Genomic DNA, 18,175 nt, shown 5'->3' with positions numbered 1-18,175 from the left:
ATTTAATATTTCGTGGTTAATGAAAGAAGTAATTGAAGCTTTTATCCATTATTCGGTGTAGTCTTGAGCATATTTCGGAACTAGAAAGATGGAATAGAGATGGTATCATAATGAGGTCTATAATGTTCTATAGAATATAAAATTTCCATTGTTACTGTTCTATAAAAACTGGTAAGATCTTGAACTTCGTATAATTTGTTTCAATACTAATTCAATATTCAAATGAAATTACCTTTCTATATGTTATAGGCAGTTGTAAAATAAGGTGGCACAATGCTACAAGAGACTACAATAGCGAAACATAAATTTAAAATAATAATGGTATAATTTATACTGCATTTCCAATTCGCTATTTGCAATAATTGTAGGAACATTGAAACTCTTCAAGTACGTTATAACCTCATTTACAATAAAATTATTCGTGTGACGCGATTAGCTATGTGAATAATAATTACAAATTATAAAATTTCTTATAATAATATAATGGCTAAATATTCCGGATTACTTTGTTTACTCTGTGGGATAAAATTGAATAATGAATATGTATCTATCAGGAAATTATTAACCAATCCTCCTAATAAAATGTTCACTTAATGGTACATTTTCATAATTATTTTAATTTGTGTGCGTTTCCCACACTGCCAAATGGGTCTGTACCTAGTTATGGCGCCTTTATGTGAATACTATGCGATTTATATAGTATTTTTATTATAATCTATGTTGTTTTTAGGTATATGCTTAAAGTATTATAATTTATAAAATGATTAGTTTCTTCATACATAGTCTTTAACAGTTACATTATCAGTTCTCCTTGCCTTGTATCCCACCGTTTGAATAAAATCATACCTCTTATCAAATGAAATCAAAATATCTTTATTAACGTAAGTCATAACAAGTCTTATCTACCGCCAGTTCTTGACTGTCGTTTGAGACAAGAACAGACAATAAATTCTGCTCTCTTTTAAAATGAAATTCTGTCTACATATTATAATAATAAAGTTTAAATATTATATTTAGAATGAAAACGATGACCACCAGAGTAAGGTTATGAGCTAAGTTTGTATATGATTATTTTAATTTTAACCGTTGATAAGCTCGCCTGTTTGAGACAGGTATTGTATTGCATTAAGCACGACCTCAACAATTACCAATATGTCCTTGTTTCACATAATTTTTATTCATTTTAACTCTTTCTATATAAATATTTAATTTATGTGCAATTGAAATTGAGGCTTATTTAACTATTATTACATCTTTGTTCAGAAAAACTTAGATTATTAATTGTTTTAGCTACTAAGGTCTTTGATGTAAAGAATTCACTAAGTATTAACCGCAATAGTTTGAAAGAAGATAAATATATTGCTGGTACTAGTTTACTATAACAGTCTCCTATTTTATTGGTTTGAAAAATGTAACAAAACTCGTAATAGTTAAAGTAGTTTTTTTTATTGTCTTTATAAAGTATGTTTTAGAGACAAAACACTTTAATAGTATTTTTGTTAATGTAAAATATATTATTTTCACTAATGATTTTTATAGGTACCTAATATATTTAAAAATTAATTTCATGAATCCCGGTGTGAAATAATTTTTCATTTTTATACTTCAAAACAGAAATTTAATCTATAATTTATACCATATATATATAGGGTATAGTACCATTTTAACTGCATTCATTTTAGTACAGAATAATATTCAAATGTTAAAGTAAAATTAATTAAATCGCCCCGGCATAAAAAAAACATAATTAATATTTTATATAGTCTAATATAAAGAGTATTTTGTATTAGTTTTTGTTATATGCAGTATTAGGTCGATTCGCTGATAAAATGCCTCGTGGAACCGTGGTCATTTGTCGGCTCCCACACCATGTTGTTACGCCACCGATGTCGACTCTTGTTTGTTGGTTTTGTAACATTCCATAGTCACTGCGTTACCACCTAAATTATTATATATATGCAGTTACTAATAATTCTCAATTGTGACTAATTAAAATTTACAGTTTTGCAATTTTGTATGAATCATTTGAGAGTTACAGCAAAGGTATACGTCATACAGAATCGTAAAGCTGTAGATTTTAGATACATAGATAGAATATACTTTATTTGATTTTACAATTTTATTATAAAATATATGTAGGTAAATACAGTTAGGTGGCCTTATTGATGGAAGCAATGTCAAAAGTAAAATACAATTAGTTTTGACATTGCTTCGGACTTTTATTTTGGATTCGGTTATGGATAATTGGATATTCATTATTGCATTTTCAAATGTCTTTCAACTGTGAATTATTAGCATATGCTCCACGTAATTAAGGCACTGTATTTTCGAATTGTTTTATAATGTTAAGTAAATAAAATGTTCATTAGATTTTAAGTTCCACATCTGTTTGAAACAGTATTTTTTATTGTACCTTCCACGTAATATATAAAGTGTTGATCAACACGTTTGGAATTTTTTTCTGAATGAATTTTTATGTATATTATTAATCATGATGATTGGCTTTTTTCTGTATGTAATTACTTGTTATCGAAAACCTAAGTATACTCAGATTATTATGTAATTTTTTTAGTCACTAACGAATATAATACATACCTATATTTTTAAGTTTTAATATACCTATTAGATTCTTGTTAAACTTAATCTTGAACTTTTGACAATATAACGGATTGATATACCTTTTACAATGAACATAATATGTACGCTTAATAATAAACTGCATTATCTAAAAAAATACAGATGTTGAGAAACTGACTTTAATATAATGCGTGATAATATTATCTCAAAATATCTATTCTTTTTAGTTCTTACACTTTATTATTAAGCATACGATTATACTTGAATTAAATATCTAATAATACAGGATTAGTCGTAAAAGGGTATATTAGGTTTTCAGTAATAGTGTTGTTGGAAACTGAACATTATTCGTCAACAAATAAAACGTAAATTTGAAATTATTTTTAGAACCTTCATTGAAATTTCGTGTTAAAAATTCTAAATTTATTTTCGAATTTTCACTTTATATGTTGGTGTTAGTAATTAATTTTCGTGAGCAAAGTCAAGTATGCAGGTTTTGTCTCGCTTTTGGTATGCCCAGTGCGACTAACTCTGCACCTATATATAGATGTACTTATTACAGAATTGTATATAACAGTATCTTACGAGGATTCTGCATTAGTACGTACATAACCAAGCAATTTTATACATGTATTTTAGATATAGATGAAATTAATAGTTAGTTTAAATATATGTTAAATTAAATGTCAGAGTGAGACCTAACTATGTTTATAAAGTAATGAGTAAAGAAGATAAAAATAGTGCCCACACTTTCGTCTAAGACTGCAACTTTCTGGCTTAATTCATGATCGATTAATATAGACTCTACACATCAGTAAGTCGTCCTAGAAATTATTATTGTAATAGCACTTTTATATCGGACTTTGAAGTGATAGCTGACATTGGAATATCGTCTTTAATGTTAATGAATGAAAGTCATATTTCCATTTTTTAGTTAATATATTTTATTAAGAAGCATGCATGATGTGTAGCAAAGTCTGTTAGAATGAATTTATTAACTATATATAATATATATATATCAGTGTTTTTCAACCTAGGGGTCGCAACCACCAGAGCTGACACGATGTCAGAGAAGATAAAAAGCAAAGTTACTATTCTATATATGTAACCTCTACACGCCCTAAGGCCTTAAACGCTAGGATTTCTGCTATTATTTTTTCAATATACAAAGATTGCGGTTTGAAAAAGGTTGATAACCACTGACATATAAAACGTACCTATGTATGTAAGGGGCCATCCATAAATTGACCGATTTCTTTTTACTTTTTATCCTTTCCCTGTCCTTATTACAACAGTCCACGTGGGTGAGTCCCCCCACCCCCGCCCTTCCACTCTCCACTCACTAACGTCACGTCACATATTTTACAATCCACTAGATAAAGTGGAAATATTTTTAAGTTATTTTTAATACTTTATCTCGAAATTCAGGACCAATCCTATCCCTTGTCCCTCTTTGTATACCTCCCCTTCAATTCATTCATTCATTTATAATTTAAGAGCTGTGCTCTTGTCGGTCGACCACCTGCCACCTTCCACGAACTTCTATCAATCTTTTTAACCGTTGATACGACACGACTCCAAGTTTTTTCCTTAACATGGTTGATATAGCTGTGTTTTGGTCTTCCCCTTCCTCTCTTTCCATCTATTTTTCTTTCTATAACATTATTAATAAGTTTGTCGTGTCCTATCATGTACCCCAACATTTTCCCTCGCCTATTCTCAATAATATCTATAATCTGACTGTTTTCTTTAACCCTTTCAAGCACTTAATCAGCTAATTCTTTCCATTCTTCTCCAACACCACATTTCAAAGGCTTCCAGTTTGTCTCCCTCAAAGTTAGACGTAATATATGGATGGCCCTAATATGGACAAACGAAAACCTTATAGAAACTTGTTCTTCCGGGATTTGCCTTCTATTATCTAGAACATCGTAGCTAGCTTTTACACTATGACACTTCGACATCGCTTCTCACTATGTATTTCATGGAAATATATGCAACAGCTATATTTTTCTGTTTCATTTCCTATTCTTCCTAGTGATACTCCAAGAATTTTTATATCGCGGTAGACTTTGTAAAGTCGTCTGGCTCGGTCAATCCGAATCCTAAGGATAAAAACAATACTCTTGTCGTTTTATTTTTATGTATACATAAGTATAGATTAGTAAACTCGTCTGCGTTAACGGTATAACCTTGCGGTCCACCAGTAAAGGATGATAGGAAGTCGATAACAGTCCATTATGGCGCATTCACTACTGAATTAACCGTAAAAAGATTTCTGAGGAAGACTGAATAGAGTTCAACTTTGTAGCAATGGGGTCACTAATTACCATTCGAGGATCGCCACCCTTAAATCCCATTTCACAAAAATATAATAAATGAAAAAAAGAATTTTAAATACTTTGTAATCATATTACTTTATTCAGTAAATAAAATATCACTTTAAATACCTATCATGTATATGTATATACCTATTTTTATATAATAAAAACAGTATGTCAGTTCCCCATTACTTTCTTGAAATAGTCTGCCTTTATTTTTTCCCTTTCTTCAACATCTGGCAAGTATGGTTTAATCCCTTTTGCTCTCCTGTCTTTAGATACTTGACCCTGAAATAAAAGCAATAGATTATAAGTACAAAGTATTTACATAATGTATTTTTTAGTTTTTATAATAATTTTATTCTTCAAAAGTCATCTCTTCACCGCTGGAGCAACTAAAGAGTGTATCTGATTTTTACACCAAAAAAAATCACACAATTTTCCATTGCCGGAGTTACAAGGTCACATTACATTACAAGTACCATGGTTCCAGTGGCGTCGCCCAGGCAATCTTGCTATACCCGATTGTGAAAGTGTGTACAGGTGCATAACTCCAGGGCCTCGACCATATGCCACAGACCGTTTCCAGCAAACCATAAGGGTGTTATTTTTTTATTCATTGATAGATAGTGTTGGTCTATGTTGGTCAAGGATAATGAGTTCAAGTCTGTTGGTTGCTATGATGAACCTGCCTACATTGCTGGTATATGCCGATAGGTCTGACCATTAAGTCAGGTAAATTAGGCCGTAATAGGAAATTCATAAGTAATCAACCAGCTTAAGAACTTTCATCATCAGGTTTCCAGGCAGACCAGACGATAAGCTGAAGCTACATTGTTAACTATGGGGCCACTAAGCCATAATTTTAATAATCTTAGTCAGATCTACAAATACATAATGAAATTTAGTTCAATTTGTTAGGGGAAATAAAGGGATATATAGAATTGAATCTTATTATACCTGACTGATTAGTTAATATTAATATATTGGATATATAACAAAATTTTGTTCTGAAAGCTATAGCCAATGTCTCACCCAGAATTTTTTACAAGTATTGTAATTATCAAAATATTTCTCGCATTTCTCATGATCGAAGCCGTTTTTATTCAAGCATTCGTAAGATTGTTCCTGTTCCTGTAAATAAGGAAATATGTATTAGGGACTAACGATTAATAATCGCCGTTTATTTAGAAACATATATGTATTCATGTTATATAATTTAGAGAAAAAAATTGTTTGTGTCATGAAAATTTACCTTTAAACATGGGTTAAATCTAGCGGCATTAGGGTTAGTTAATTTCGTCATTTTTCATTCATATATCTAAACTAATTTCTTTAATCTGTATTTTTGTATATATTGTCATATTTTTCATAAACTCATTTGTTTATAATTTTTTATACCTATTTTATTCGTTTTTTTTACTGTGACATTGTCAAGAATGACACGAAAATGTCATTGTCGCTGTAACGTAAAGGAAAAAAAAAAAAGTGCATTATAGTGATCATTTGCTCAGTTGATACGCATTGATTATAATGAAATTATCAATGTTATCAAATATTATTTTAAAATTTATAGATCAAGACTCCACTGCCTGCCTGCCTAACACTTATTTTTTGATGAACGAAATGTCTACCATTGAGTTATGCCACATTGTACTATGATTGTATAAGGATATCATAGAATAAACTAGCATTAGTTTGACCGTCCTCCATTCTTCAGGTATTAACGGGATGCGAAAACTTTTCATCCTTTTTTAATACATGGTCCTCACTCCATTGCATAACTTGTTCATACTAAGATCGTAAGTTTGTAATTTTTCTATCACTGAGGCAATTTTTAAACTTCTTCGTACATACTCATTTCTTGCCCTGTCATTCCGTACCTCCGGACATATATTAGGTAGATGGCGTATATAGTTTAGATAAGCTAAGTACAATCTAATCATTTTGTTGCTAGTCCGTTTTCCATTAAATTTCTATTGGTTTAGTTATTGTTCTAAGCTATGTTTCTGCGGTTCATTCATTGATCTGAGTACGACGCAACATAATCAAGTCAAAATGAGTCAATTGAATGATGACATGACATACTGATCGAATGAAATGAATGTGAATTGTAAAGTGAAAGAAGGAATTTATTTTATTTGATACAAATTGCACATCGTTTTATAATAAAATTTTAGTTTTTAGATTATAATATTTTACAATGTTATAACAAGAGTGAAGTGAATGTATATTTAAAAATTGTTTATACAGTTAGGGATTTATCATAAATGCTATCGAGATGTCGAAAAACAAGATTGCGGCGAGGATAGACAGCCAAAGTATCGAAGTTAAGACTAAAGTGAGTACAACAAAGTTTCTAATTTCCTTATTTAATATGAAAACATGCAAGCCTACTAACCTAATTTTTATTCCTAACATTATTTTCTTACTATCTGCACCACAACTAAGTAATGATATGAACAAAAATGCTTTTGTTCAGGAGTTGAAGTAAAAACTTAACGACTGTCAAAAAATAATTAAGTTTCTTCCTATTATACACAATACGTGTCCTCTTCAACCTGGATTATTGTTAATTAGACTTAAGGAGATATTAATAAAGATTTTACAATTAAATATTGGAAGATTACTTTATAATCTTGATCCAAATACATAATGTAACAATTTTCCATATCTGTACTTTAATATTCTTAATAATGGATACATATTGTTCTATTTTAACTACAAATGTTGACTTTATATGGATGATAATGGAATTGATTTAGATTGAGTTTCCACCTGTGCTAATAGTGTATATTCGAAGGGAGTCCTCATTAAAGGTATATAATAGGTTGTGAATGAAACAGGGTTAGTTGGGTTAGTTCCAATGCTCTCCAGGATGACTTGAAATAAACTGTTCACTGTTACTTTGAATATAACCGATAAGTAGTAGGGATAGTAATAGGGGTTACAGAAACCTCATTGCTAGTAATATAACTTATCAGATTGGGCTCCACAGTCCTTGGGCTTTATTCTTATCTTATTTATATCAGGAAATGCCCATAGCCTGGATTGATCTATAGTCATCTATTAAATCTATACATCTATACATATAAATAAAATTGGAGCGTCTGTTTGTAATATTGAAATAACTCTTTTTTACTACATGCATATTAATATAAATATAGTACATATACCAAAATAACATTTTTTACAATTTATGTCTGTCTGTTTGTTCCGGTTAATCTCTGAAATCGCTGAACCGATTTTGACGGGACTTTTTTTGGCAGGTAGCTGATGTAATAAGGAGTAACTTAGGTTACTTTTATTTTAGAAAATTAAATTAAATTCCTAACAGAGAATGTTGTGGGAACTGCTAGTTATAAATAAATATACTATCAAGACTGTTATCCCACATGGGTGTAGTCATGGGCATTGTTAAAAAATTAATATGTATGCATGTTGCATACATATTCATTTTTTAACTAACATGTCCACATTTTATTATATTTATTCTAGTACAATATGGTAGTCTACTGTTTCTTTCTTTTGGATTTATGAATAATTTTGTTAATCGTAGATGTTTTCTTCAATAGAATATCAATGAGAAATATATATTCACACTAGTATTTGTATATGCAAAATTAGAGGCTAAATACAGAAAATTCCTTTGGTTTCTACCAATTTCGACTTGCGATCTCTCAGTTATAAGTTACTGTAGTAAAACACTAGACCAACTATTCTAGAAATATAACTAATAAAAACCTGTATTGTAGTTTGATGCAGAATTTCGACGGTTCTCACTGAGCCGGACGGAAAAGCTAAAGTATGAAGACTTCAAAGGCCTAATAGAGAAGCTGCACAGGTTGCACGATGTCACATTCCTCATATCCTATACAGACCCCCGAGATGGAGACCTACTTCCCATCAACAATGATGACAACTTGGCAAGAGCACTGCTCACTGCTAGACCATTGCTCAGGGTTATTATACAGCGGAAAGGTAAGTTAAGTTTATTATTAATTTTTTTTTATATTAATGGAATGGTGGCCTGCCTGTACTAACGGTTTACGCTGGCGAGACACTAGTGGAGGATGATAAGATGAACATGAGATGCCTGGCATAAGCCAGGTTGTTGAAGTCTGGTATTTTACGTGTCTTAACACATGCCATATAATCAGGCAATGTCAGTTTAAGGTGTAACTTAGGCTACTTTTATTTTAGAAAAATAAAGTTAAAATTCACTTGGACGAAGTCGCAAGAACAGCTAGTATTAAATAAACGACGCCTATACTATTCATAAATCCGCAGAATGATAGCCATCCCAGTTATGTACATAAAAAATCTATACAGGCCACGTGCTACTGGCACGTTAATGAATTCTAGTATATTTCGGATTATTATAGACATAATAAACCACTACAACTTGTAAATTTGTAGCTACCAAACCATTCAGTACACAGTCTGCCTACGTAGCACTTGAACCAATCTATTGTTTTATTATCATGACATCTTAAATAGTTAATTGAACAACATCCAGACAATTACTCGACTCCGAGGTCGACACAACAATAAACTAATTTAACCTATCAGTGTATTTTATTTATATTTTATATATTGATTTATGTATTTACTACATTAGAATTTCATTTCTTTTATCAGTAGTCTCCAAACTAGGTCAGAACTAGGTCAGATCTTGGGGTCTGGATTACATGAATACATAATTCATCCTGTAACGCACGTAGTACGATTCATAAGTTGCCATTCCTAAGGACAAGGTTGATATCTAAGTACTCTATAATATCACTCCTATATCTCATCTATTTACTCTAAATACAGTCTACAAACAATCCGCTTGGCTGATACATGACATAAAAATATATAGCGACTGAAATAGCCGAGACGGACGTACCGATGGAGACTGTATTTTTTACTATTCTACTATATTTACTACTCAACTATTACCACGCTGTTATTATCTCTTAGAATAACAGTTTTACATACTTTCCTTTAATGAATCGGTACTTGGTACTAACTACTCGGTACTGTACTAACGGTTTACGCTGGCGAGACATTAGTGGAGGATGATAAGATGAACATGAGGTCAGGTCAGTTAGCACATTATGACAAATTCACCAGGAATTTGAGGTAGGCGCTTTCCAGGGGGAACCACGTGGAGGTCAACTTGACAAGGGACAATCCTTTTTCTCCTCATCTTGTTAATATTGTAAACAAAGTTGAAAATGGGATTGTAAAGGATGGATTCATCCATTGCTCCCAATGTCATATATCATCTCTTGATGTGGACTACATGCTACCCCATGTAAACTATTGTGGTCAATCAATATATATTTAACTTGTAACAATCGGCTAACTGATCAGATTTTATGCTCATCATATTATCCTCCACTTTCCTTTAATGAATCGAAAGTGAGCCATCTCTTTACAATAAATATTTTAAATAATACGTACTTAAGTAAATAAATACTTATATAAAATCATAAAATTGAAATTTTAATTGCCTTCAATCGGTTTACAAATACAATAGTTAATTTAATCTATTTTGTATCTAAATATCACGCGTAAACAGCCATAGGCGCAACTAGTCTTCAATGAGGATTAATTCTTGAATAAGTTAATAACAAACAATGTAGGTAAAGTCTATGCATCACCAAATAGAGAACGCGCCTCTAACATAACATAGCCATGTATATGTAAAAAGTATAAAATTATTAAAGTATAAATTGTGCTTTATTACAACGCTTTAAAATTCAGATTGAAATGCGATCGCACAAGTCCACTGTCGTGTGACGCATTGCCATTTGGTGTTACCTACTGACACATTATTCATTTATGATTATGGTTTGACATTAGGAATTTAATTCTTAGTACTATTCTATACATATAAATAAAAGAGTGTCTGTTTGTAATATTGAAATAACCGTTTTTTACTACATGCGTATAAATATAAATACAGTACAGACACCAAAATAACATTTTTTATCATTTTTATCTGTATGTTTGTTCCGGCTTATCTCTGAAATGGCTGGACCGGTTTTGACGGGACTTTTTTTGGCAGGTAGCTGATGTAATAAAAAGTAGGCCACTTTAATTTTAGAAAAATAAAGTCAAATTCTACGCGGATAAAGTCGCGGGTACAGCTAGTTATAAAAAAAAATATTATTATTTTTTCGAAAGTCGTATCCTCTGGTACTTCAATCTCTATTTCAGTCGCTAAGCAGCATATTTTACAAACTGTGTTTTTATTAAAGGGTGAGATATGTCAGTGAAATTACAGTGTACGGAGATATAACAACTTAGTCCTCAGAATCCTCAGAAATGTCTACATATGTTGAGACACGTCGTCTCTACATAGTGCTGTTCAAATATACTGTCTAAAAAAAACCCATCCCTGTAGCAATTATGGGAGATCCAAATTCGATTCTATGAAATTATGTAATGAGTAAAAAATATATAAATAAATTACGGTTACTACGTTGCGGCAGGTGGGTCATAAGTGTTGTGTATTCAGAGCCATAAAAATATGTGTCTATGTTATGATTAATTACTTGGTCTATGGTCTGTCGGTGTGTCGAGTCGAGTCATATAATAAAGGGTTGTCGTGTTAAATATAAGGAATGTAATCATATATAATAAAAGAGTCATATATAATACATCTGAAGTATTATTAATAATATACACCTAATTGAGCAACGAGCAAACACGAAAATAAGCTTGTTTGATATTCTAATCTTTACATAGTATAAAATGAAGCTGTTTATTCGCCACGGATTATAATGCAGTTCTTAGCAATTGATAGTGATTGAAGAGGAAGGTTTATATGTATAATACATGTACATGTGCGTAGCCGGGTCGGTTAACTAGTCATATTGACAATGTAGAAATTATTTTAAACTATTTCCTTTATTTTATTCTTTTAATTTATTTTTAATCACCCTTCCGTTTCCGGAATTGAACCCACTAAAGAATAGTGGCGTGGCATCCTTTGTTGATGTGATGTTATGTCTGCATTGTTCAATGTTCACACGCATCACAAATACATGACCGTGACACGAGAGTAGCGGTAATGAAACATAAATAACACATACAAAATAAGTTACAAACTTTCATCGTTTATACAAGCCCGTTAAAATTGTAGTTTTTATTATGTAACTGGAACTGTAATATTATGGCCCACCTGATGGTAAGTGGCAACCTTCGCACATATAAATGTAGGGCATCACCGACATCTCGTCGGCATGTGATATTTTTTTTGTAATGTGACATCACGATAATTTGGACCCTTACCGCCCCTTGTCACGCATTATCACACCTTCGACCCCTAATGCTCCCTTATCTCACCTTAACGACGTGATTTTGGGTTAGTAGTTGTCTTGATAAATATTTTACTATAAAAATATTTGTCGACCCCTATCGTTCCCTCATCTCACCTTGTCGACCCCTTGCTTTAGACCATTTGATGAAGGGCCCTTAAAGCACTATAGAAAAATGACTTTTAATTATTATCATTACAAGGAGCATGGCTTTCAAAAGTCCACACACTATAATTAAAATCGCTGGCAGAAATCGCTATTTAGCGATAAGGCCGTCCATTGTTACCCTTATATTATAATTATATTGTTTTTCTTATTTTCTTTCTGTGAGCGGCACAATAGTTTTTCATTCATTCATTCATCGCTCTCGCCTATAACTTGATGCCGTGCCCTAATTCCACGTGTGATTAACCTGCTGTCACGCACCACTCGTCGCCATTGATGCTGTTTGTTTATTGACGTCATTGTATAGATCACTGCAAGGTTCTATGACGTGTAACCATGCAATGCGTCAATTCCCTAATACAATTAATATAGACTGGCGGCTCGCTTTAGCTTGAAACCTGTTTCAACAAAAATATCAAAAATTATAAATTTTAACACACATATATACACCCTTCTATTTGCTCCGGGGGTGGCTAAAGAGGTAAAAAAAAGAAAAAGTAGTTATTGTGCGGCAACTGTCATCTTTTTCTGTCGGGGGTTACTAAAGAGATAAATAAAAAATATCTAACAACAAAAATAACACAATTCATACAACGCTATTTATATTTTATTAATAAATTAATTAGTTGAGGATGTGTTTCAAATTAATAAGACTAAAATATAAAATATTTTTCTCAGATGTATTATGTTACTTGAAGTTTTTAGTGAGTAGGTAGAGTAGTCTCACACGGGTACTTGAGTATTTTAGGCTTGAGTATTTTACCTCGCTCATCACGATTTTGTTATACGTAATACTGATTGTAATTATTTAGTTAATCCAGTTAAGAATCATACTACGATATATTGCACCTACAACTCTACAGCATATGCTTTGCATCACTGGCTACAGACAGAGCTACACTATACCGCACTTGAAGTGATCTCATGTATCCAAATCGATTTCAAATTAAAAGAGGGGAGCGACTTTCTCAATCTAAATATTATGAATCTGAAAGAAGAGATATATCTTTAAAATTATGATGGTGGCAATAAAGCATAATGCCCATTTGATGGTAAACGGTTACTGTAGCATATGGACGTCAGAAAAGATGTGTCACGTGCTTAAAAAATCTCAATATTTCTTGAAAAACATTATGCTATAGTCTGGAGCTAACCTCGCCAGGTAGTTCAGTCCACAGTCTAAGCGTACGCGGAAAGAAGTTCCTCTGAAGCCGTGCTGTCCGAGACCACTTAGGTTCCAAAGTGTGGAGATGAATTCCCTCTGGATAGCGAGCGCTTTGTAATGAAACTCCTCTTATTTTTTCGATTTTAAAATTTATTTCTTCTATAAAAAACTACATCATAAACGGATAACGTAATTGTATTTTAATTAATAAGCCAAGGATATTTTTTTAACTGGATATCCAAAACAATGGTAGCAACAAAATAGTTTTAGTTCAACTTAAGTCAAGACAATAGGAAATGCAGCTGGAACGGCTAAGTAGTTTTTATTATAAATTCAATCGGTAATGACTGTTAAGTACCTACTGTCATTGAGCAATACCTCTGTACTATTGTGTGGTTGCCACTCGACCATAAACAGCGAGTGAATTAAATACCAATCCATATAAAATGAACAGTACGCTTGTATATACATATACATAGACAATGTATTAGACTTCCTTTACTTCTAAAACTATATATTTACGGCCTCGGAGGTCCAGAGGTTTAACACACCGCCTTCGTATTCTGATGGTCGCGAGTTCGATTCCTGGCACGATGCATTTATTTATGTCAACTTCGCCATTTGGCAGTTAGTATTCACCAAATGTTATTCTGAATAATATTTATTTAATTAAGCAACACGCAAGTTTCTTGCTCTTTCTTTTTGTGATAAATCTAGTTTTCGAATGTGTGGTAGAATATAAAATTGTGACTATTTAATGTTTATATTAAATTTATTTGAATAAAGTTTATTTCTATTTCGTTGTACATTTTTCCAGGCGATAGCCTAGAAGAGTTGAATGGATATGGAACAATGCGTCCTCGGAATATCATATCCTCTATACTGAGTGGAACGCCGGCTAAAAATAAGGGGCTCGCTATTTCCAATCCACACGATTTTAGAATGGTGAGTGGTATTAAAAATTAATTACTCCTGAATATATTCTCTCTATTAATGCTGCTCTATTAATAGTTATTAAAATATTAATAAAGCTGTGCTTGCTACGTAGTTCTCCTGTATTCTTGAGAATTATTTCCATATATAATGTGGAGGGTTATAAAGGCAGGGGAAGGCCGAAAAAGAGATGGATGGACTGTTAAAAGATGATATGGCCACAAAATAAATGATGACTGCGAACAGGGATGAATGGAAGAGAAAAACAGATAGATTAATTATGTATAGAGAAAATATTGGTACAGTATATTATATAATAATAGAATAATCCTCAAGAAAGCTTGAACAGCAATATTTTCCCATAAGTATTCCATGCATAATTACAAATTATGCGATATGTATGTCAATTCTGCATAGAATTTAGTTATTTTAAGAACTATGTAACATTATTGTCGTTGTATTATTTCATATATGTATATTTACATATTTCTTTTTCAGGTATCGGCCATTATAGACGTGGATATAGTCCCGGAGACGTGCAGGAGAGTGAAGTTGTTAAAACACGGGTCTGACAGGCCGCTAGGATTTTTCATTAGGTATGATATCTCTCCATGGCTAATAATACGTACTTTTATATCTTTGTGAAGTTATTCCCAAGCATATAAAAGTAATGTTTAAAAACTAACATCTCAGATTTTGTCTAATTTCATAGGAATCCATTCTTTACCTCAGTTGTCATTTAAGTAAAATTAATTTCATGTTAAAAAAATTGAGTAGGTCTGCGGTTGTGGAATGTATGAAAGTTTACAATAAAATATTATGAACAGTTCATAAGTATTTAATAGTTAATAATACTGGAAAGCGCTAACCTAGAATGGTGACTGCAGGTTTTTTATGGATGATAATGTAACGGCGCCTGCGCATATGATTTACCATTGCGGGTCACCAGTCGAGGATAATAAGATGAGTATGAGAGGTCAGGTCAGTTCGTTCATGGTGGTAAATTTCGCCATTAATTTATCACGATGCTTTTCAGACGGAACTACGTGGAGGTCAACCAGACGTAGTGCTTTGCTAGCAATGAGTTTATTAATCCACATTACTAACAAGCAGCTTCCGCCGATGACCACGCCATGAGTTTAGGGCTCCTTACCTGTTGAACCGGTTTACCTTCAAAACCGATAAAAAGTGGGACAGACAATCGGAAATTTAATCACTATTACGTCGTAAAAATAGTATTGTATTTTTCAGAGACGGCACGTCGGTAAGAGTGACGCCTAATGGCGTAGAGCGTTCCCCCGGTATATTCATATCAAGATTGGTGCCAGGCGGGCTGGCGGAGTCAACTGGTTTGTTAGGCGTCAACGATGAAGTGCTAGAAGTCAATGGTATCGACGTTTCCAATAAAACTCTAGACCAGGTGAGAACACTTTTATTGGCAATTCACACAGCGCCATCTAGAACCAAACTGAGCAGAACTTGTATTATGAACACTAGACTACTAATATTTTTTTTCGTAAATATGTATATAATATGCATAGAGAACACTCAGACCAATATTTGCTATGATACTCATGATTACAAATGTTTGTATCGTGCGAGCAATCAAACCAGCGACCACCGGAAGTAAAGCGATGCATAAAAACGCTGGAGCACTGGAGCATCTTTACCATCAAAAAAAGTTGGGTCATAAATCTATGCTAATATTGTAAAGCTAAGATGGTTTTCTTCAGTATGTATTAATAAATAATAATTTTCTCTAAATATACAGTGAAAAGTTCCACTCTCTTCGCTGTACGGCGCGATGTGCGTATCTAACCACTCCTCGCTATTCACATATATTTACAAAGTGTATTGGGGTGATGATCGAGTGGTGTGTGCATCCATGCAGGTGACTGACATGATGGTGGCCAACTCGTCCAACCTGATCATCACCGTGCGGCCCGCCAACCAGCGCGCGGGGCCCGCGCCCCCCGCCGCCGCCGCCGCCCCCGCCCCCGCAGACACCGCGCCCGCAGACACGCACGACAGCGAGCCCGACGAGGACAGGTGATACTTGCACGCTCACTCCCCTTCTCACACTCTCTCCACACTCTTCACAGCCAACACGACGAGGTTAGGCGATACATCTCCCACTCGCACATTCCCTTCTCATACTCCTTCCTCACATCCATCACCGATGACGACAGGTGATACAACCCCACTCGCACGCGCGCTCTCCTTCTCACACTCCCTCCTCTCGACCGACACCGATGACGACAGGTGATACACCTCCCATTCACACGCTCACTCCTCTTCTCACATTCCCTTCGCACAAAACAAATCCTTCGCCGCGTAGTACCGGGATCATGGAGCCGCTGAACATTCAACTCGGTTAGCAGTTGTCCGCGTGAGCGAGCCTACCTCTACGCGAGGAAATTTAGAGGAGATTCTACCCAGTTCCCCACTTTCGCCCATCGTCGAGGTGACTGACATGACACCGTATTTCTTTTGTAGAACCAGGAATTTCGAATTGTCTATGCTTTTGTAATAACTAAATTCTCAATATAAAATCTGAATACGAAGTTCAAAATTGTATAAATGTGACTGAATTAAATATAATATTCTCTCTCTTTCAGATTCGACCAAGACGAACAAGACGAAATAGTCGACCTCACTGCGGTCACATTAGAAGACCAACCAGAATCCAATTTTCCTCACATTCCCACAAAGGACGACGGGCAAGTTCTCCACCTCTAGTACATAATAAATCGTTACAGGCGAAATTATAGCCTGACTTCAAGGTTACAAGTGTCAAAATCAAATGAACATTCCATTTATTATAAGTAACGGTGCAAAAATATATTTTCTTATTTGAAATTCGAAGACAATAAGTTCGAGACGCGCTCGCTTACATTCCATACTATGCCTTATTTTTAACATATTAAGTGTCAAAATAGGTAAGTCACAATTATTGTGTGTATATAGATTTTAGTACTTAAGTGCAATTAGGACACAATCACCATAGTGTTTGAAGATATTATATTATTGTTTTCTGTATTCAGTCCATTTTTTTAATAATTTTTTTGGAATCAGATCAGGCAACGATGAAAGTTTATACAGTCATCTAATCATCTTTCATATTGTATGAATGTTGGCTAAAGAATGAATAGTTATTCAAATATATATCTCATTCATTTAGTTTTTATTGAACATGACACAGTACGTCTTAATTCATTGTTATATAGTGGTACCATTACACTATATGTATATGTGTATCATACTATTCGAAATCCGATGATTGCAGCAACATAATCTAAAAACATATTGGCCCTAACACGAGTAATGAATAAGAATAGGAATAAACTTATGTATCGACTATATAAACTTATTACAGGCAACTTAGAAAGAGACAAATATAGTTTCCCGCTGTTGCTTGCAATATTCCATTTTTAATAGACATCGTGCCTTGAATCTCGGCTTTAGTGACGTATAAGAACTTATTCACATTGTGATTAAGTCCGCACAGTTATTTCCGCAACTTAATGAACGTACCCGTACTACGTGATAAACGAGCGAGGGAGGGAGTCAATAACCTCTAGGGGAAATTAGCGTTGTTTTTTTTTAATCGTGACTTTTATAATATTTCTTTTTATTTTAATTGGTATAAAAAGGGGTGAGGCATATATCGAAGAGGTCACGTATTATGGTTGTGTTCCCTA

At 33.3% G+C, this 18,175-nt stretch overlaps 2 protein-coding genes across 2 annotated transcripts; one reads left to right on the top strand and one right to left on the bottom strand.

The window, feature by feature from the left end:
- Positions 1-5,049: 5,049 nt before the first annotated feature.
- Positions 5,050-6,330, bottom strand: LOC131849830 (coiled-coil-helix-coiled-coil-helix domain-containing protein 7). The gene is made up of 3 exons (XM_059199956.1): positions 6,154-6,330; positions 5,934-6,032; positions 5,050-5,186 (listed from the first exon to the last, which is right to left on the bottom strand). Exons 1-3 carry the CDS (start codon positions 6,202-6,204, stop codon positions 5,076-5,078), a joined length of 261 nt encoding a protein of 86 aa, XP_059055939.1. The 5' UTR covers positions 6,205-6,330; the 3' UTR covers positions 5,050-5,075.
- Positions 6,331-7,031: 701 nt separating this feature from the next.
- Positions 7,032-17,775, top strand: LOC131849617 (partitioning defective protein 6). Its single transcript, XM_059199725.1, has 7 exons — positions 7,032-7,239; positions 8,654-8,879; positions 14,359-14,486; positions 14,973-15,070; positions 15,726-15,894; positions 16,366-16,523; positions 17,093-17,775. The coding sequence occupies exons 1-7, from the start codon at positions 7,180-7,182 to the stop codon at positions 17,211-17,213; spliced, it is 960 nt and encodes a 319-aa protein (XP_059055708.1). The 5' UTR covers positions 7,032-7,179; the 3' UTR covers positions 17,214-17,775.
- Positions 17,776-18,175: the final 400 nt, after the last annotated feature.

The sequence above is a fragment of the Achroia grisella genome, unplaced genomic scaffold (assembly GCF_030625045.1).
Source record: "Achroia grisella isolate CSIRO2021 unplaced genomic scaffold, CSIRO_AGI_Agris_v1 utg660, whole genome shotgun sequence".
NCBI lineage: Eukaryota > Metazoa > Arthropoda > Insecta > Lepidoptera > Pyralidae > Achroia > Achroia grisella.
This window is presented reverse-complemented; position numbering and strand designations above follow the sequence as displayed.